Raw genomic sequence first — 22,650 nt, forward strand, 5'->3', positions numbered from 1 at the left:
TCCCCTTACCTCCCAGGCCAAGCTGTAAACTGCAAGTGAACAATCACTCTTCTCGCTCTGGTTTCACCAAGAGACACAGAAATTATTCTTTCAATCCAATTTGGGCGAACATTGCAACTTTGTAAACTGAGCTTCATTCTTCCCATTGTCAGTTCACTTCCCTTCTCCTGTGGCCAATAAATCTGTCCTTCCAACTGGAAAAAAAAAAAAAAAAAAAAAAAAACACACACACACACACACACACACACAGAAATTAATATGCATACAAAATTACAGAAAAATAGCTTATCTGGAGTTGTAAAATATTTATTACAAAAAAAGAAAAGTAATCATTTAGCAAGAAAGTGGCCATTTACAGACAACAAAATTCTGAAAGTTTAATGTATTAACATTGTTTGTTGTAAGTGTGTCAGTTCATGACATTCAATACATATGGAAAAGCAGTAAGGGATGAATGGGTGCGTCACATTGGCTCAATACTGGACACAGGACTAATTGCATGCATTGGAAAACAACTGTATATAGCAATAAAATTATACAAGGGCTCTCAAGACCATCAAGCATAAAGACAATTCAGCCAGTACAGATAGAAAAAAAATAACGGCATTTTTTAGAGTGTAAAAAAAAGAGACATACTGTGTTTCTCCGCTTTGCTGAAGTTACATAAGTTGCAAGTACAAATAAAGTCAGCTGGGTGTAGGGGGAAAATAAAAAATAAAAACAACTTTATGAAATCATATTTTACAAAATATTTCTGAGTTAACTTATTGTCAATAATACCAGTAATAATGATACTGGTGGTGATGAAACGGTAATGATGATAATGATAATAATAATAATAATAATAATAATAATAATAATAATTTCTTTTACACAGCAAAAGTCTACACATATTACAACGATTTGCTTTACACATGTGAGTATATCCTGACTGGTTCCTCAGTGCCCTTAGCCTGCATTCAATAAGGTAACTTTCAGCATTGTTTCTTCTCACAAAGAATGTAGCAGCAGAAAACATTCCCTATCCCCGCTGATTAGAATTTTACAGTTATTTCCAAAGTGTTTCTTTAGATTACCCACTAGACTCTCAATTTTTTTTGGATAGTTTGCGCATTTAAGGCTAGTATCTCTCAGTCACATATTTCAGGACTAGAGTATGAGTTTAGTAGATTACACACACACACACACACACACACACACACACACACACACAACGCCACCTTAAAAACTGCCTAACTTGCTAAATTACTCTCTCAACTTTTAACATCATTCGCCACAATGACCATAACACCATCCCTCCAATCTCTGTGTCTAGCTAACATCACACACTCCTTATCCACATAGACCAACAATACTGTCATCAACTTGATCTTGATAACCTCAATCCTGCATAGGCTTAATTCCCATTCAAGGGCCTAACTTTTATCCTTACCTTACATTCAACCTGCCAAAGAAGTACCTTCCTTCATCTGATAATACGGCAGAAACATTTCTTTCTCACCCATCCAACAGATCACAAATAACCCCTATCTACCACCTATAAAAAAATAAATTGTTATCTCCACTGACAAAGGCTGCACTACTGATTTTGTCAATACATTAGATAGTCAGCAGACCTCCCTGAATTTTCATGGACAATGCTTCGCTATTGGATAACTGTAAGGAAACGCAGAACAAAGACTACAGTAATTACAATTGGTTTGAAAATGGAAACTCTGTTTAAGCATAAATGAATGCAAGACAATGGTCATAACAGATGGAAATATACCAGGTGTACCGGTATGAAATGAGCGTTAAGATACAAATGTGTTGATAGGGAACATTTGTTGTGAACGAGCCTTAATTATTTTTTTCTTTGGTTGGTATGACATCTGTCAAAGATATTTAGTATACATCAAGTCATGGAACAAACATCATATGTTTTCATTGTGTTAACAATGTCGAATTTTGTATCAGAAAGTGATGATTTGTGGAAAGCATTAATTTTTTGTTTTCATTTGAAAAAAAGTGCTGCAGAGTCGCATCGAATGCTTGTCGAGGCATATGGTGATCATGCTCTATCAGAAGCAACATGCAAAAGATGGTTTCAACAGTTCAGAAATAATGATTTTAATGTAAGATATGAAGAATATGGAAGGCCACCAAAAAAGTTCGAAGACGTCGAATTGCAAGCAATATTGGATGAAGATGATACTTTCTGAGTCAGAAGCAAATGGCAGCAATGCTAAATGTTGCACAACAAACAATTTCTGACCGTTTGAGAGCTATGGGAAAGATCCAAAAGTGTGGAAAATGGGTGCCACATGAATTGAATGAAAGACAGATGGAAAATCGGAAAACCATTTGTCAAATTTTGCTTCAAAGACATGAAAGAAAATCAATTTTGCATTGAACTGTTACTGGCGATGAAAAATTGATTTATTTTAAGAATCCTAAACGGGAAAAATCATGGATTAATCCGGGACAACCATCAACATTGACTGCAAAACTAGATCAATTCGGCAAGAAGACAATGCTCTGTGTTTGGTGGGATCAGAAAGGTGTGTTTTATCATGAGCTTCTAAAACCGGGTGAAACTGTGAATACTAATCGCTACAGACAACAAATGATCAATTTGAACTATGCATTGATCGAAAAAAGACCAGAATGGGCCAAAGACATGCAACGTTTTTACACGACAATGCACCTGCATACAAAGGAAAACTGGTTCAGGATACAATAAAAACACTCAGCTGGAAGCTGCTACCCCACACGGCGTATTCACCAGACTTGGCCCCTTCCGACTACCATTTGTTTTCATCAATGGGACACACATTGGCTGAGGAACATTTAAATTCCTACGAAGAAGTCGAAAATTGGGTATCTGATTGGTTTGCTTCAAAAGACGAACATTTCTATTGGCTTGGTGTCTACAAATTGGCAGAAAGGTGGTCAAAATGTATAGAAAGCAATGGTCAGTAGTTTGAATAAAATGTTTTTACTTTTCAATTCAAAATTAGTGTTTCATTTTCACAAAAAAACGCTCATTTCATACCGGTACACCTGGCAGAAATAACCCAGTAGTAATTGATTACAGAATTAGTGGTAAACTTTTGGAGGCAGTCACATTGCTTACATATCGGGGGGTAATATTACAAAGCATTATGAAATGGAACATGGCCCCCCCCCCCCCCCCCCCCCCCCGCCCCACACACACACATACGAACCATGGACTTTGCTGATGTGGATGGCTTGAGTGGAATCACAGTGGAGGGGTATCTGTATAACGGTAATGTAGGAGTATGTCTAATAATGAACAAGAAAACAGGAATGTGGGTAAGCTAGTATGAACATCACAGTGAACATATTATCATAGCCAAAACTGACACAAGGTCAACCCCCACCACATAGTACAAATTTAATTGCCAATTAGCTCCTTATACGATGAAGAGATTGAAAGAATGTATGATGAGATAAAAAAAATTATTTGCATATTTAAGAGAGAGAGGACAATCTGTTATGCGTGACGAACTCAGCAGAAGGAAGAGGAAGAGAAGAAATAGTGAAGGCAGCAGAGGACCACACAGGTCTAAAGATACACCCTAAAAGAAATCTTTGGATATAACAGGAGATGCTGAATTTAATTCACTAAAGCAGAAAATATAAAAATGAACAAATGAAGCAGGCAAAAGGGAATGTTGTTGTTGTTGTTGTTGTTGTTGTTGTTTTGTCATCGTCCTCAGCCCTAAGAAGAGTTTGATACAGCTCCTATGCTACTTTACCCTGAGCTCATCTCTGTATCTCCCAGTAATTACTGCAACCCACATCCATTTGAACCTGCTTATTGTACTCTTCTCTTGGTCTCTCTCTACAACTTTTATCTCCAGTACTTCCCTCCTATGCTAAACTGATGATTCCTTGATGTCTCATAATGTGCCTATCAACTTACACCTTCTTTCAGTCATGTTATGGCACAAATTTCTTATCTCCCTAGTTCTATCCTGTACCTCCTCATTAGTTACACAATCTACCCATTTAATCTTCAGCATTCTTCTGTAGCACCACAATTCAAAAGCTTCTATTTTCTTCTTGTCTGAAACGCTTATTGTCCATGTTTTACTTCCATACAAAACTACACTCCATAAAAATACTCTCACAAAAAGACTTCCTAACACTTAAATCTATATTCAATGTTAACAAATTTCTCTTCTTCTGAAATCTTTTTTTTTTTTTTCTTGCCATTGCCATTATACATTTTGTATCTTCTCTACTTCAGCCATCATGTTACGATAGCAAAACTCATCTTCTACTTTAAGTGTATCATTTCCTAATCTAATTTCCTCAGCACCACTGATTTAATTTGACTACATTCCATTACCCTTGTCTTGTTTTTCTTGGTGTTCATCTTTTATCCTCCTTTAAAGACACTGTCCATTCTGTTGAAATGCACTTTCAAGCCCTTTGCTGTCTCTGCCAGCCTTTAATTTCATTGGTGAAGCTCAAAGGTTTTATTTCTTCTTCCGGGAACTTCAATTCTGTCTCAAAATTTGTCCTTGCTTTCCTTCACAGTCTGCTCAATGTATAGATTAAATAACACTGGGGATAGACTACGATCTGTCTCACTCCCTTCTCAACCACTGCTTCCCTTTCATGCCTCTCGGCTGTTATAACTGCTATCAGGTTTCTGTACAAGATGTACACAGTCTTTCACTCCCTGCAATTTACCCCTACTACTTTCACAATGTCAACATGTGTATTACAATCAACATTGTCAAAAGCTTTCTCTAAATCTACGTAGGTTTCCCTTTCTTCAAGTTATCTTCTACGATAAGATGTAGGGTCAGTGTTGCCTCACATGTTCCTACATTTCTCTGGAACCCAAACTGTTCTCCCCTGAGGCTGGCTTCTAACAGTTTTTCCATTCTTCTGTAAATAATTTGTGGCAGTATTTTGCAACTATGACGTATTAAACTGATGGTTCTGTAGTATTCACACCTGTCTACACATTTCTTTGGAACTGGAATTATTACATTCTTCTTGAAGTATGAGAGTACTTCACTGACTCATACATCTTGCACGCCAGGTGGAATAGTTTAGTCATGACTGGCACTCCCAAGGATATCAGCAGTTCTGAGGGAACATCATCTACTGCAGGGGCCTTGTTATGGCTTAGGTCTTTTACTGCTCTGACAAATTCCTCTTACAATATTGTATCTTCCATCTCATCTTCATTTACTCCCCCTTTCCTTTGTATAATATTACCTTGAAGTTCATTTCCCTCATATAGCCCTCTACACATACCTTTCACCTTTCTCTTCTTTGCGTAGTACTGGTTTTCCATTGGGCTCTTGATATTCAAGTACCTACTTCTGTTTTCTGCGAAGGCCTCTTTAATTTTTCTGTATATGGTATCTACCTTTACCCTAGTTATACCATGGATCCAACAAGTCTCTCTGCATCGGCGAGCTCTGCATGTCTTGCCTTGCAGGGCACGTAAGGTTGGCAGCGTATTCAAGCCGCTGTATAAGCTAGGGGCCGGGATTCAACATTATTACAATTAAAACAATGAAATTAATTAATTATATTAACTACAATTAAATACTCTGTACTTGCTAATATCACAGTAGGTACTGGAAACGTTTTCCTCTTTCTTGAAGGCATAGTGCAACAAATTTATATTTATTTGCGAACACCTTTACCACGTCACGTGTAATCGAATGCAGATAATCAAGTATTGCTGTCTTCGGTTCACCTACTGTATTTTGGTTATTTTGATACACAAGTGTTTTAGCCACACCCCAGATGAAATAGTCGGTCAGAGGGAGATCCGGTGAGTGTGGCTGCCACAGACCTTTCATAATTACTGTGTCTCCAAAGATTTAATCTAAAAGTTGTAAGGACTGTTGTGCTGTATGGGCAGTAGCATTATCTTGTTGGAAAAATGGATGATTGACCTCATTTTCATTCAGCAGAGCAATAAATGGATAAATTATCTGGGAATACACGACACCACAAGTGATGGTAGTATTGTAAAAGATCGGCCATATAATACTCACTCGTGTTATGGCGACCCACACTCCAATTCTCTCTGCATGCAGTGACGTTTCTCTTGAGGCACATGGATTTTCTAATGACCAAATTCGTGAATTTTGGTAATAAATGGCACCAGATAGGTGAAACTAAGTCTCATCAGAGAAAAAAGGTTTGATGTAAATCATCATCTCCATGCTGGCTAACAAACTGCTGAAACCAATCATAACACGATATTCTTTTGCGTGGTCAATACAATGTAATTGTTACACAGCAGTAATTTTATATGGATAATCCGCAGCTCTTTGGTTACAGCCTTATGTGTAGTCATACAAGCGATTTTAGCCTCTTGCAATAATTTCCTCACTAATTATGTTGGACTCCGCAACACAATGTCCAAAATGTCATCAAGCTTAAATTCTGTTATATTTGTGGGTCTACCAGTTCATGGAGCATCATGAACTAGACCCTTTGCCTGGAATTCAGGAATTAAATCACGTACAGTGTCCAGAAGTGGACATTTTGAAGCAGGTAAATGCATCTAAACTGATGCGTCACATGCTCCTTAAAGTTTCCTCCTGCATGGGAAACCTCTTCCACTTAATGCTCTCTCTGCGATAGTAAGCATCCTCACTACACTCAGCTAACACAAGAACTAGAGAAGAACACTACTAACAGCTGCAACACACACATAACACTACTACCCCTACCCTATCACCGCAGGTTCATGGGACATGGGCAGACGAGACTTGGATGTGCTGCCAACCTTATGTGCTCTGCAAGACAAGACACGTGACGCTTGCTGCTGCAGAGCGACTTGGCAGATGCAAGGTATATGTCTCTACAAACTTACTTTTGTCCTATAGCTACTTTTGCTTAGTGATTTTGGACTTTGCCATCTCCTTTATCATATGTTTGCGTTCTCTTTTGCCTGTCTCATTTGCTGCATTTTTATATTTTCTCATTTTGTTGATTACATTCAATATCTCCTAAGACATCCAAGGCTTTATTTTAATCATCGTTTTTTAACTATTTGATTCTATGCTGCATTCACTATTTCGTCTCTCAAAGCTACCCATTCCTTTTCCCCGTTTCAGTCAATTGTTGCCTAATGCTGCCTTTACAACACTCAACAAACACTAATTCTTTAAACTTATTTATGTCTCATCTCTTTCATTTCCACCTTTTCGTAATTTATCCATAACCAACAAATTATGGTTAAAGTTAAAGATATCAACTGACGCCTGGAAATGTCTTACAGTTTAAAATCTTGTTCCGAAATCTCTGTCTTACCATTATATAATCAATCTGAAACCTTCCCGTGTCTCCAGGTCTCTTCCACATATAAAACCCCCTGTAATGATTCTTAAATGAAGTGTTTGTGACAATTAAATTATACTCTGCACAAAACCCTATGAGATGGCTTCCTCTTCCATTCCTTTCTCCCTACTTCATATTTTGCTACTATTTTTCTTTCTGTTCCTCTTGGTATGGCCAAATTCCAGTCACTGCTCACAATTAACTTTTCCTCTCTCTTAAGTATATGAATAATGTCTCTTATCTCATCATACATTCTTTCAATATCTTCATTATCTGTCAAATTAGTTGACGTGTAAACTGGCATGACTTTGATGTGTGTTGGCTTTGCGCCTATCTTGGCTACAATAATGAATTCACTGTGCTGCTCACAGTAACTTACCCATATTCCTGTTTTTTTATTCATTGTTAGACTACTCCTGTATTGTCCATATTTGATTTTGTATTTATGATCCAATACTCACACACCCAGAAGCCCCGTTCCTCCTGCCACCAAACGTCACTAATTCCACTACATCCAATTTCAGCGTATCCGTTTCCCTTCCCGATTAAGGGTTCTAACAGTCCAAGTGAATGCAGTCATCACTTAACCACACAGCAGAGCTGCATGTCCTCGGAAAGTAAAGGCTGTAGTTTCACCTTGCTTTCAGCCATTTACAGTACTGCATAGCAAGGCCATGTTGGCTGACATTACAAGACTAGATTAATCAAACGAGACTGTTATACCAGCAACTATTGAATATCTCTGTAATTAAAGGAGACAGAAATACAATTTTATTGGTAAAAATTTAGAAAACGGTGAAAAACACAACAATGCTTTCTTTTGTTTCAGGATTATCCGCATGGAACAATGGAAATGAGTGCTAAAGTGTTACTGAAAACAGAGACTGTAGTGCGATACGCTAACGCTGGAGAGTTGAATTTGGAACACCACCACTGACAAGAGTAACAATTACAAGAATCAGAGATAAATTTGAAGTTGAAGGAACAGTGCACAATATGGAGAAGAGAGACTGGGGTCTGCAGAAGCAGTGTTCATACAATTTTGTGGTCTCAGAACTTTGAGCATTACATTTCCAGACTCCTCCATGCTCTTAACGAGGATTATCCTGATAGGCGTACCGAATTTTATGAGTGGTTCATTAACAGATGTGAAGAAGAGCAATGTTTCCATGATCTAATTCTTTGGTCAGATGAAGTGATGTTTAAACTTGATGGAACAATTAACCACCATAATTGTGTATACTGGGCTAGGGAGAATCCATATGTAACCGAGCAAAGGCATGTTAATCTACCACGAGTCTAGTGTGGTCTGTCTTCTAGAAGCTTAATCAGGCTGTACTTCTTTAACAACACTGTCATGGGTGACTCGTACTTGAAAATGATAACTCCTGGTCTTAGTGTTGAGTTTGGAAATGAAGATTATTACTTTCAACAGGATGGGGCACCACCTCTCTTTCACCTGCATGTGAGGGCATTTCTCAATCATACATACCCCGCCAGGTGGTTAGGATGAAGAGGGAGTGTGGAGTATCCCACTCTATTTCCAGATTTCACTCCTCTAGACTTCTTTCTGTGGGGGTACTCTCAAGAACAGTTTACACTGTGAGACCACACATACTGGATAATCTTAGAGAGCAAATTGTGCAAGTCTGTGATGCCACTCCGTTGGAAACAATAAAGTTGGCATGCCACTCAGTCGTAAGTCGTCGTCAATGGTGTATTGTGATGGACAGAAACCAGTTTGAACACTTACCACCTTAAGTTGGACCATGAGGCACTTAACACCACTAAAATTGTATTTATAACCCCTTTCATTAAAGAGATGTTCAGTTTCAAAGAGTGTATACATTATTTTGGGACACCCCGTATATCTAAAAAATGAGATTGACAGAAAGTGCGAAATAACTACATAATCACATCTAGTGGGCAAATGTAAAGCTGTAGAAGCATGTATAACTAGGAAAAGATAGATGCCACCAACAAGGAAATTAGAGAGACCTTTGGAATAAAGAGAAGCCACTGTATGACTATAAAGAGCTCAGGTGGAAAGCCAGTCCTAACCAAAGAAGGGAAAACTGAAAAGTAGAAGGAATACACAGAGTGGCTATACAAGGGAAATGAACTATATTATTATATTCTAGACAGGGAATATAAGACGGGAGATATGTATAACAACAATAGAAATTACTGGATGGAACAATACACAAAATAAGCCGTGGGACTGTGCATTTGAATGCCCATGTGGTCGCATGTGTGAATGTGTGCACTTTTGCTAGAAAAAGAACAAGAGCTTTAAAGTTAGCGCGAATACTGGTTTCTGTTGTATGTGTCCATGCATTACATATAAATCTGCTATAGGTGAGTGGCTGCCTTTTCCCTTATTTTACAGATCAGAGATACGATACTATGAGAACTACGACAGAGAACTAAAAGTTGTAAGTCAAAACAAGGCCTCTGGGGTAGATAATACTTCCTTAGAATTACTGAAATCCTTGGGGGAGTCAGCCATGACAAAACTACTTCAACTGGTCTGCAAGATATAAGAGATAGGTGAAATACCCTCAGACTTCAAAGAAAAATCTAATAACTCCAGTTTCAAAGAAAGAAAGTGTTGACAGATGTGAATACTACTAAAACATTAGTTTAGATTGTAATTCACCATAAAGATGACACACTGAGTTGCAGACAGGCACAACAAAAAGACTGTTACACATATAGCTTTTGGCCAAAGCCTTCTTCAGAAAAGAGAACACACACACATTCACACAAGCAAACACATCTCACACACATATGACCGCCATCTACGGCAAGCTATGTCTGGAATGCAACTGTTGCGTTGAATGAAAGTAGCAATCTGGAGTGAGAGGACAAGAAGGGGCCATTAATCTGTGTGTGTAGTTTGCAATTGGTCACTGTTCTACAATGGTTGCAATGAAACAGCTGGGACAGTTTTTGTACTTGGGTGTTCCTCAGAGCTATAACATTGGGGTGGGGGCTTGGGAAGCAGAAATGTTTTAGGGATGGACCAATATCTGGGAAACAAAATATCATTTCTGGAGGGGTGACTTGGAATATCGTGGACGATATCCCTCATTTTGAGGCACAATGGGATTTAGTTAAAGCACTTTCACAGACTGTGGTTTCTACTGTTCTATCATTAGAGACTCTGAGTGGTGAAAGGGGCACTATTCTATGACAGATGTGTATGAATGCAGTTACATGAATTATATAAGGCCAATCCACTATGTTGTTGTTGTTGTGGTCTTCAGTCCTGTGACTGGTTTGATGCAGCTCTCCATGCTACTCTATCCTGTGCAAGCTTCTTCATCTCCCAGTACCTAATGCAGCCTACATCCTTCTGAATCTGTTTAGTGTATTCATCTCTTGGTCTCCCTCTATGATTTTTACCCTCCACGCTGCCCTCCAATACTAAATTGGTGATCCCTTGATGCCTCAGAACATGTCCTACCAACCGATTCCTTCTTCTGGTCAAGTTGTGCCACAAACTTCTCTTCTCCCCAATCCTGTTCAATACTTCCTCATTAGTTATGTGATCTACCCATCTAATCTTCAGCATTCTTCTGTAGCACCACATTTCGAAAGCTTCTATTCTCTTCTTGTCCAAACTATTTATCGTCCATCTTTCACTTCCAAACATGGCTACACTCCACACAAATACTTTCAGAAATGGCTTCCTGACACTTAAATCTATACTTGATGTTAACAAATATCTCTTCTTCAGAAACACTTTCCTTGCCATTGCCAGTCTACATTTTATATCCTCTCTACTTCGACCATCATCAGTTATTTTGCTCCCCAAATAGCAAAACTCCTTTATTACTTTAAGTGTCTCATTTCCTAATCTAATTCCCTCAGCATCACCCGACTTAATTAGTCTACATTCCATTATCCTCGTTTTGCTTTTGTTGATGTTCATCTTATAGCTTCCTTTCAAGACACTGTCCATTCCATTCAACTGCTCTTCCAAGTCCTTTGCTGTCTCTGACAGAATTACAATGTCATCAGCGAACCACAAAGTTTTTATTTCTTCTCCATGGATTTTAATACCTACTCCGAATTTTTCTTTTGTTTCCTTTACTGCTTGCTCAATATACAGATTGAATAACATCGGAGAGAGGCTACAACCCTGTCTTACTCCCTTCCCAACCAATGTTTCCCTTTCATGTCCCTCGACTCTTGTAACTGCCATCTGGTTTCTGTACAAATTGTAAATAGCCTTTCGCTCCCTGTATTTTACCCCTGCCACCTTTAGAATTTGAAAGACAGTATTCCAGTCAACATTGTCAAAAGCTTTCTCTAAGACTACAAATGCTAGAAACGTAGGTTTGCCTTTCCTTAATCTTTCTTCTAAGATAAGTTGTAGGGTCTGTATTGCCTCACGTGTTCCAGTGTTTCTACGGAATCCAAACTGATCTTCCCCGAGGTCAGCTTCTACTAGTTTTTCCATTCGTCTGTAAAGAATTCGTGTTAGTATTTTGCAGCTGTGGTTTATTAAACTGACTGTTCGGTAATTTTCACATCTGTCAACACCTGCTTTCTTTGGGATTGGAATTATTATATTCTTCTTGAAGTCTGAGGGTATTTCGCCTGTTTCATACATCTTGCTCACCAGATGGTAGAGTTTTGACAGGACTGGCTCGCCCAAGGCCGTCAGTAGTTCCAATGGAATGTTGTCTACTCCCGGGGCCTTGTTCCGACTCAGGTCTTTCAGTGCACTGTCAAACTCTTCACGCAGTATCGTATCTCCCATTTCATCTTCATCTACATCCTCTTCCATTTCCATAATATTGTCTTCAAGTACATCGCCCTTGTATAGACCCTCTATATACTCCTTCCACCTTTCTGCTTTCCCTTCTTTGCTCAGAACTGGGTTTCCATCTGAGCTCTTGATATTCATACAAGTGGTTCTCTTTTCTCCAAAGGTCTCTCTAATTTTCCTGTAGGCAGTATCTATCTTACCCCTAGTGAGATAAGCCTCTACATCCTTACATTTGTCCTCTAGCATCCCTGCTTAGCCATTTTGCACTTCCTGTCGATCTCATTTTTGAGACGTTTGTATTCCTTTTTGCCTGCTTCATTTCCTGCATTTTTATATTTTCTCCTTTCATCAATTAAATTCAATATTTCTTCTGTTACCCAAGGATTTCTACTAGCCCTCGTCTTTTTACCTACTTGATCCTCTGCTGCCTTCACTACTTCATCGCTCAAAGCTACCCATTCTTCTTCTACTGTATTTCTTTCCCCCATTCCTGTCAATTGTTCCCTTATGCTCTCCCTGAAACTCTGTACAACCCCTGGTTCTTTCAGTTTATCCAGGTCCCATCTCCTTAAATTCCCACCTTTTTGCAGTTTCTTCAGTTTTAATCTACAGGTCATACTCAATAGATGTGGTCAGTCCACATCTGCCCCTGGAAATGTCTTAAAATTTAAAACCTGGTTCCTAAATCTCTGTCTTGCTATTATATAATCTATCTGATACCTTTTAGTATCTCCAGGGTTCTTCCATGTATACAAGCTTCTTTCATGATTCTTAAACCAAGTGTTAGCTATGATTAAGTTGTGTTCTGTGCAAAATTCTACCATGCGGCTTCCTCTTTCATTTCTTAGCTCCAATCCATATTCACCTACTACGTTTCCTTCTCTCCTTTTTCCTACACTCGAATTCCAGTCACCAATGACTATTAAATTTTCGTCTCCCTTCACTATCTGAATAATTTCTTTTATTTCATCATACATTTCTTCAATTTCTTCGTCATCTGCAGAGCTAGTTGGCATATAATCTTGTACTACTGTAGTAGGTGTGGGCTTCGTATCTATCTTGGCCACAACAATGTGTTCGCTGTGCTGTTTGTAGTAGCTTACCCGCATTCCTATTTTCCTATTCATTATTAAACCTACTCCTGCATTACCCCTATTTGATTTTGTGTTTATAACCCTGTCGTCTCCTGACCAGAAGTCTTGTTCCTCCTGCCACCGAACTTCACTAATTCCCACTATATCTACTGTAACCTATCCATTTCTCTTTTTAAATTTTCTAACCTACCTGCCCCATTAAGGGATCTGACATCCCACGCTCCGATCCGTAGAACGCCAGTTTTCTTTCTCCTGATAACGACTAGTCTACTGTAAATGGATAGATAAAAAGTCTACTCAGCAAGTGACGGCATGGGAACACAAAAACAAAAGAGTTTAACTTTTACAAAGTTTTGGAGTCAATGGTTCCTTCTTCTGACAGAAGAGTTGAAGGGGAAGGAAGAGGGCTGAAGGAAAAGTACTGGAGAGGTTTAGGGAAAGGGGTAAAGTTCAGAAAAGTCACCCATATCCCCGGGTCAGGGGAGACTTACCGGACGGGATGAGAAAGAAAGACTCAATCCAGTAGTCAATGTCTTGCTGAGGCTTATGCAGATAAACTACCTGCCCACCTTGTTCAGAAACAGATAACCCGTATCTCATCTGCAGACCACAGTCCACAGTCCTTATATATCTACTGATCAGCCACACAACAGGACATCTTCCATCAGTCAAAGTGATCTAGGACTGACAATATTATACCATATTTTCCACCACGGCTCTGACAGCCTCTCATTTAGCTCAGAAGTAAGAAGTGCTCACCCCACTCATCCCCAAAACTTCCAAAGTTGTGTTCCATCATCTGCCGAATCTATACAATATTCTTGTCTATCCCTACGCAAGTCGTGTTCAAGCCCTCTTGCTCCATAGGTCTGCTTAGAAGACTCAGAAGGAAAATCTGTCACATACATGTGCCCACTTCTTCCTATTCCAGTTCTGTGACTGATATTTATTATCAGGTCACAGAGAGTCAGCAGTGATTGCAGGCACATCATATACCAATTTCTTTGCAACCAACACACAGCATTCTGCATTCCATTTTTTTCCTTTTCCTCTTTTCTCATTTCTTCCTGTCTTTGAATTTATTTTTGCCATTCTTTTTTCCTTTGACCGACATAGTTAACAATACACTTTTTGTGTTCATCATTATTTTGTTTGTATTTGCAGCTTGTATTTCCTTCCTGTTTGTTCATTCCAAATTTACTTTTTAACCATCCCCAGTTCAATATTAAGCACCTTCTTGACTCTATTGTTAGCCTCTAACCACTTCCTGTATGTCGTCTCACCGGAGTCATAATCTGACATTACTTTTTCCTTCCCCTATCCTGTCACTCATTTTCAATTATGATGAAAGAACCGATTGTCAACTCTGTCATAAATATACATTTTTATCATTCTCGTAAATAGATTCACACTTGAATAATATTCATTAATGTTGAAGAAGGGGCAACATACTGTTTAAAACAAGCTATTCCATTGCTGCTACATGGGTCATGGGCACCTGTAAGCACCTGTCTGTTTGCCCATGGCCAGGTGCAGGCTAGCTGTCAGGTAGATCTACTGCACAGTGTTCACTCCTTGTTCTGCATGTCTGCAAGTCACTTGGTCACCTCTGCTCAAGGGTGCTCAGCTGAGGTGCTACAACTGTGTAGGCTGCAGACCAGTTGACAGGCTGCCTATGGCATGAGCACACAAACAGGAACAGCCTGATAATCTTGTGGTGCTGCAGTTCTACTTATTTTCAGGCTTGCTATAAAAATTGAATGAGGAATTTTGCCTTAGGCAAGACACCTTTGCAGTTTTGTTTTACCCAGACATGTTTCAGCATTCTTGCCCAAGGAATAGCCTGGTTTAAACATCCGGGGAATATTATTATGACTGCAGAAATTACCTCTGTGTCACTAAGAAGACACACAACAACTTCAACTTGCTGTTCCCAAACCATCATCCAGAAGTCTGCATACGTAGATGGCAATGGAGCCTGTGTAGCAATAAATGATGGTGTGTTTGGTGTCAAGTCCTGCAACACAATCATCACATTTAGAATACTTTCAAATAAAACAGAAAAACTCACAGTTTTATCATACAGTTAAGACAAGATACAAATGAATAACAACATTCTTCTTGAATTAGAAATAAATTAAAACAAAAGAACAGGATTTTGTGTGAAAGGGAAAATTCATCCAAGAAAATTACAAGAATGATTTGCTGGCCAGTACTTACTTGCAGGAGGCAAAATACCTGTGTTGCCGATAGGCATGTCACTAGCTTACGTTTCAGAATAAGTAATTTCTTCCTCAGGGAGAAGACAGGGATAGGTTGAGGAGGTTTGAAATGGGAAGAGCAAGGCTCCAAGACCCCTCACAAGGATAAATACCTCAATTCACAGAACCTCTGACCCCACCCAAACCACACACCCTCACCTTTTACCTTCTTCCTAATATCCACAAACCCAATCACCCTGGATTTCTCGTGGTTGCTGGCTTCAATGTACCTATCAAATATATATCTGCCTTAGTTTAACACCACCTGCAATCTATAGTACAAAGACTTCACTCCTATATTAAAGACACCAACCATTTTGTAGATCATCTGAAATCTGTACCCAGTCGACTCCTACAATGCACCTTGCTTGTCACTATTAATGCCACCTCCCTCTACACCAACATCCCTCATTTATATGTTCTGTATGCTGCTGAACATTTCTCAATCAGCACCCACTTGATTCTGAATCTATGAAATCCTACCTGCTCATTTTAATTAACTTTATACTTACCAACAACTACTATACCTTTGAGGGTCAGACAAACAAAAGCCATGGGAACCATGATGGCCCTTCCTACACCAATCCATTCATGGGTTGCTTGGAGCAAGCCTACCGGGATCCATAAACCTTCAGCTGCTGGTTTAGTTTAGATACATTGATTGTATCTTTGCCATATGGACTCATGGTGAGGCTAAACTGTAAAAATTCTTAGACTCTCTAAATACTTTCACCTAATTAAATTTCACATGGTCCTATTCCAAATCCCATGCCATTTTCGTTCATATTCACTTGAACCTCATCAAAGGTTGGCTACACGCTTGGCATTTGAGGCAAACATATTTGTTTAGATGCATACACTTTACAGCAATATACCACCATTATTGCCTCAGCCTTCTGGACGTAATTGCCCTACCAGCCTAGTTCAAAAGCAGATTTCCAGAGACATTGCATCCAGTCCTGGTGCTGCTGATCCCTCTTGTAACTCAGTATTAAGCTAGTCTTGAAAGTATTAATAAGCTACTTCAACAAGGCTATGACTTCCTAAAATTGCGCCCTAACATGAGTTCCATTCTCTCTGACATTTTGCCCACCACACCTAGAATAGCTTTTTATTGCCCTTCCAATCTCCGCAATATCCTTGTCAGACTCTATGCTCCTCCTGCAACCATCGCCCTACCCTACGGCTCCTGTGACTGTCCCCGCTGCAAGACGTGCTCTACGTACCCTCCTACCACCACCTATACCAGCCCTGTATCTGGTGAAACGTATACAATCACGGCAAGAGCCACTCGTAAAATGACAAATGTCGTATACCAGCTGTTATGTAAACACTGTTTGGCCTTTTACAATGGCATGACTACCGCCAGATTATCTGTTAGGATGAATGAGCATTGGCAGAAGGTGTATGCTGGCAACATACTATATCCTGTTGCACAGCAAGCTCTAAAACATGACAGATTTGACCTCGATACCTGTTTCACCATGTGCGCCAACTGGATTCTTCCCGCAGACACCAGTTCTCAGAACCCTGCAGGTGGGAACTGGAATTACATCATGTGCTTGGTTCTCGCCATCCACCTGGTGTTAATTTCTTCTGTCTTAGCATTTCTTTACAGTAACCATTCCCGTATTCATTCTGTTTCATTTTCTGACCTGTCTATTTTTCGCTGCCACCCTCCCACCTTTATCACATACAACGACCAGAGCTTTCCACTCTTATTAACTTGTGCTCATTGTTTTGGCAATAATCTCTGTCTTGTGTACACAAGAAGATTTTAAATTAGAATAAATTATAGTTACAAGCGATGAACTAGCAGTTTTGGTATACCAAAGATGAAATTTAGACAGGAACAGACATCAAACAAGTCACCAGCAGAATGGCCCAGTTTCTTATTTCACAGGATAAGTAGAATATGAAAGAAAGCGTCCAGCTGGGAGGTATTATGCATCTATCTTCGATATGATATCTGCAGCACACAGTCCATGATGATTGTTACCATAATTCACACACTTGAAGTAGCCATAAAAGGGGGCCTATAAATAGTCTGAACACATTTGGTTCACTGTTGTCATCAGCAAAGCAAGGAATTTACTGAATTGCTGAGAGTGGTGACCATGGTATTTTGAGTGAAATTATAGATTTTGTGAATGGTTCGCATGTCTTGGGAATGGAAGTTATAAGGTTTGAACTATTGCCTCTATTGTGAATAACTGTCATGGAAATTTCAGATTTTCATGTCACATTGCTGTCAAAAAGGACCGCAATGATGGATTATCATGTTACATTGGATCAGCTAGCTACCTAAAACAAAGAGGACCTATCAGTTTCATGTCTTCACAACTGACAGATGTCTTCACATAGTGACAGAAAATTCTGTTTGATAAATATCAAAAGTGGATTGATGTTGACTGCTAGGTGGAAGCCACATGCCAAGAGGAATGTTTCCTGGTAGGTGGCACTGTAATCGGTGTGAGAGTTAACAGTGACTGGACGGAAGAACATACTGAAATCAGTAACCCTGATGATGAGATTCAACGGGACTGAGTGAAATCAAGCAGCCTGACGGTGTAGGGGCTCGAGCTTAACCCCAAAGGGAACAGGAAAGTACATTATGTTAAATGTAGCTTATTTGGCGGATTTTTTAATGTCTAATTGTAAAACTTTTTCTGTACAATCAAATTTGCAAAACTAAATTAAATTTTTAACAATAATATTAACTGTTTGACACAGAAAGTTTACATTTTTATCAAAAATGTAAAGTAGGATTAAGTGAGTCTGTTCTCAGTTGCAAAAATGGGAAAAATTAAATTTTGTCAATTACAGCTCCATCTGCCAAAAATGAAAGAAATGCTTTTAGTAAACTCTAGGTTTTTTGTCATAGAATGAGAATCTGCAATAAAATTGTGCGATTTCTATTTGACAATAAAAAATTGATCCCCCCATGGGACAGGGCAGGGTCAGGTCAGGGAGTGGCCAGTTTTAAACCAGACAAATGTTCCCCTTGAAAATAGTAACTTTTCATCTGCAAATTTTTTTTCATACAATGCATATTTTTGTGATATTAAGTTCTGTCATCTTAAAGAACACCATATATAAGTGAAAATGTAAATGTTCATTTGTTCAAAATCTTAAATCTCATAGTTATTCAACGATTTCTTTGAAATTTTGACACAATGGTGCATCTGAATACACATGTTTTTATATATTTATGTGGGACTCCAGCAGTTATATAAAAAAAAATGCAAATGTGAATGCAAAATTGTGTCCAAACTTCAAATAAATCAGTGAAAAACTTCCATAATTTTAAGATTTTTAATTAATGAACATGAGAATTTTGCTAGACAAAATTGTCTCTCTGACACTGAGCATTGTTTATTGTTATTGCCAACAAAACCTAGCTTTGGAAATGAAATTGCTTAAAATGAATGGGAAAAACTGATTGTGATCATTGGTATGTGTGATATGAAAGACCTCTCGCGCTGCTGGATCTGTGAGGATAGGAGCTTCATTGACAATATTTTGCAGTGTTTTAATCTGTGAATGGGTAGGATTACGAAGTTTTGGATGATCCATGTTCTGTAGTAGTATGCTAATCATAATCTGATAAGCCCTAAATACAACTTTTCCATTGTACATTAAAACACATTGTGAGAAAGAAAACAGAATAGCACATACAATAGTTGGGCGTGCAATTTTTGTTTAAAATTATGTGTAAAGGAGAAATAATGCATATAGGAGACATCAGAATGTTATTAGAGTGTCATGTAAAATATGAAGTAAGCAAGTTGAGAACTTTTCATTATTTTTGCTGCTGTTTCCCCATTATACATTATACAGGGTGTAAATATTAAGTTGACAAACCAGAATAACTCGAAAAATAAGCTTCACAGGAAAAAATGTGTAGAATCCAAAGGTGATTATTTTCGAGGGGGACATCTGCTGATGTTAAAATTACCCCGCCACCCCAGCCCCCTGGGGGTGGGGCGGGAGGCAACTTTTAAATTTCAAATGGGAAACCCCATTTTTTGTTGCAGAATTAGATTCTACATAAAAAAAGCTACATACATTTTGTCTTAAACATTTATTTTGGTTCTTGGTAGTTGGCACTGTAATTCAAGAAAGTCCATGTTCTCATTTTTGCCTGGAAAATGGTTACAGATAAATAAAAAATACTTATTTACTTTGTAAATTTTGATTTCCTAAAATTAAAACTCTCCCTCTCTCTCCACAGGGTGGGGCTTGAGAGAGAGGAATTAAAGAGTTTTACAAATGTTGACCCAAATATTAATTTTTTACGCAAATTCAGATAAGTTTTGTTTGTTTCGTGGTCAACATTTGTAAAACTCTAATTTCCCTCTCTCAAATCCCACCCTATGGGGAGAGAGGGAGAGTTTTAGTTTTAGCGAATCAAAATTTACGAAGTAAATAAGTATTTTTGATGTATCCGTAACCATTCTTCACGCAGAAATGATAACACGTAGTTTCCTGAACTATAGTGCCAACTAGCAAGAATCAAAACAAGTGTTTAAGACAAAATGTACATAGTTTTTTACGTAGAATCTGATTCTACAATTAAAAAAATGGGGTTTCCCATTTGAAATTTTAAAGTTGCCTCCCACCCCCAGGGGGCTGGGGTGGCGGGCTAATTTAACACCTGCAGATGTCCCCCTCGCAAAAATAAACAACTATGGATACTACACATTTTTTTCATGTGGAACTTATTTTTCGAGTTATTCTGGTTTGTTAACTTAAAATTTACACCCTGTATATTTAGGTACCATATACTGTGTGTTTCAAAATTAATAAAGGGATTTTAAGGCTCTGCAGCAATTATTACATTAAACTTACAATTAAAAATAAATAATACATCGTATGAAGGAGCAACTTGAACAGGTCTTAAAAGCTTGTAACAGGTATACAAGCTGGCACACCATGGTCTACAACTTGAACAGTGTTCTGTTGACCACGATTAGTGTGCCAACTTTGCAAACAAAATGTTGCTGCATGACACAGATTTTCTGGACTGTGTCATCTTCCGTGATGAACTGACACTTCATCTAAATGGAAGCGTGTTCACACATAATGTGTGCATCTGGAGGTCAGCAAATCCCCAAAAGACTGTACAGTTACTAAATTGAATGTTTTTTGTGCATTCATGGCAAAAAAGTTCATGGGCCTTTCTTTTTCTGTGAAGGTATTGTAATCGGTGTTTCTTATCTTGGTGCATTAGAACTATGGCTCTTTCCTCTGGAAGAAGCTAACCCACAGAACTTTATTTTGCAGCACGGTGGTGCCTCATTGACATAACTCAGCATGCGGTCAGTTAATGACATTGTACCTGAGCACTGGATTGGCTATAAGGGGCCAGATAACAGAATTTATTTCACATGGAGTCCATGTTCACCCGATAAGATGCAATGTGATTTTTACATTTTGTGCCTCATAAAGGATGATGAGTATGTGCCTCCTCTACTAGCTGATCTACCCAACTTGAGAAACAGGACTGAAGAAGTTGTTGCAACAATTACTCCAGACACATTGATCAAGGTTAGGGAAGATCTCGCTTGTCGACTCAGTGTGTGCCACATGATGAATGGTGCTCACATTGAATACTTGTATGAAAAATTGTTCGAATTGCTCTTTCATTTGCTGCATTATTTATAAATGTTAGTTGAATGTAATAACTGATACAAATCCTTAAAAAGTCTGATACTCATTATGAAGCACCAGGTATATTAAAAAGTATGTAGCTTATTCGTATCTGAAACTTTATTAGACTGTCTTGTAAAAATTTGTATTCAAAACACTGTTTCCCTGATATATAATCTTACATCACTCCATTAGGTATATAAAAATGTGTATATCGAATACAAAATTTTGTCATCATTTCATAGCAGTCAGTGTAAAACTTTCAGAAATTTAAGACGCTGAACAAATTAACGTTTACATGTTCATTTATGCTTGTTTTAAATTGTAAAATTTAGTAGCTCAAAAAATATGCTTTGGACAGGAAAAAAAACCTCCAGTAGTTAATGTTCTCAAAGGGGACATCTGCATGTGGTCAAATTGACTGCTCCCTAACACCCACTGGGGTGTCAACTTCTTATTTTCAAACGAGAATCCCTCATGAGCCATGGCGTGGCTCATGTGCCCGCCATCATGTATTTTACACCCTGTTTTTAACTTACTTCCACCTCACTACATTAATTTAAATTATTACTGTCACTGAGTTGCTGATTTGCATGACCGCCAGCGGGCGCTAGCAGCGCGTATCGATATATCCCCTCTCGTAGTGTCTTTGCTCAACTGCTATTACTGCCCGCTCGTTGTCTATTGTAAGAGAGTTGGTCGCAGTTCAGGTTGTGAGTTTGGGTCTGCCAGTCAATTGGAACGTGTCTGGAGCGCAGCCCGGACCTGCCCGTCGGGCACTTGCAACGCGGCAATAGTGCAGTTAGGTTGAAGCAGCAGTGGGATCTGCATTGGCATGGCTTGCCCTACCATCGCCGCCACGCATCACTTGAGCCTGGCCACGGTCTTGGTTGTGCGCACGCAATGATTCTGATATGTATTCATGTGTGCTTAGTTACTGTTGCATATCGTTCAGGTTTTTGTGCAAGTGTTTGTCACGTTGTGTGTGTAGTTCGCGTTATTTCCTTTGACAAGCCTCTGAGAGGTCGGTCATCTCATTCGGCGACGTGTAACTGGTTCTCTGAGCGCTTCTGGGCCCCTTCGATTACCTTCTTGTGGAACTTTGGTTGATCCTTTCCTGGTGCAGGGATGTGATTTTGCCAGTGGGCGTATTTCCTCAGCATGGTTGGGTCTGAGGCAGTGTTTCTGTCGTCGTGTGTCTGGAAGTGACTGGGAGAAGCACCAGCAGTGAGTTGCGATGGAGCAGCAGTCGCGGACGGGCCAGTGGGCAGTCAGTCAGTTGCTGCGGACCAGGGAAGATATCTCTGTGCAGTGCAGTCGGCTGGGTCCGCTGCCAGTCCCTGCACAGTGTCAGAGCATGTGTGGAGCTGTCCGATCGCTACAAGCTTTGTGGTTCACGGACCCAGGACGTCAAAGTTAAGTAGTAGTTTCAACTACCCAAGCCACGTCCATTCATGTTGTGTGCTTCGAAACTTTTGTGTGTTTGAGTTCTCATGTACTGATTGGTGGCAAGCAAGTCGTCATGTCGGTCGGT

General features: G+C 39.1%; 1 protein-coding gene across 3 annotated transcripts in view; it reads right to left on the reverse strand.

The window, feature by feature from the left end:
- Positions 1-22,650, reverse strand: part of LOC126188035 (tyrosine-protein phosphatase non-receptor type 23-like) — a 185,776-nt gene that overhangs the window by 35,853 nt on the left and 127,273 nt on the right. For all 3 annotated transcript variants that reach the window (XM_049929461.1, XM_049929460.1, XM_049929462.1), the window contains exons 15-16: positions 15,092-15,220; positions 10-194 (exon numbers count right to left, since the gene is read on the reverse strand). In XM_049929461.1, the coding sequence (XP_049785418.1) occupies positions 10-194; positions 15,092-15,220 (314 nt within the window). The remainder of the gene's footprint in view (positions 1-9; positions 195-15,091; positions 15,221-22,650) is intronic.

Source organism: Schistocerca cancellata, chromosome 5, assembly GCF_023864275.1.
Source record: "Schistocerca cancellata isolate TAMUIC-IGC-003103 chromosome 5, iqSchCanc2.1, whole genome shotgun sequence".
Lineage (NCBI taxonomy): Eukaryota > Metazoa > Arthropoda > Insecta > Orthoptera > Acrididae > Schistocerca > Schistocerca cancellata.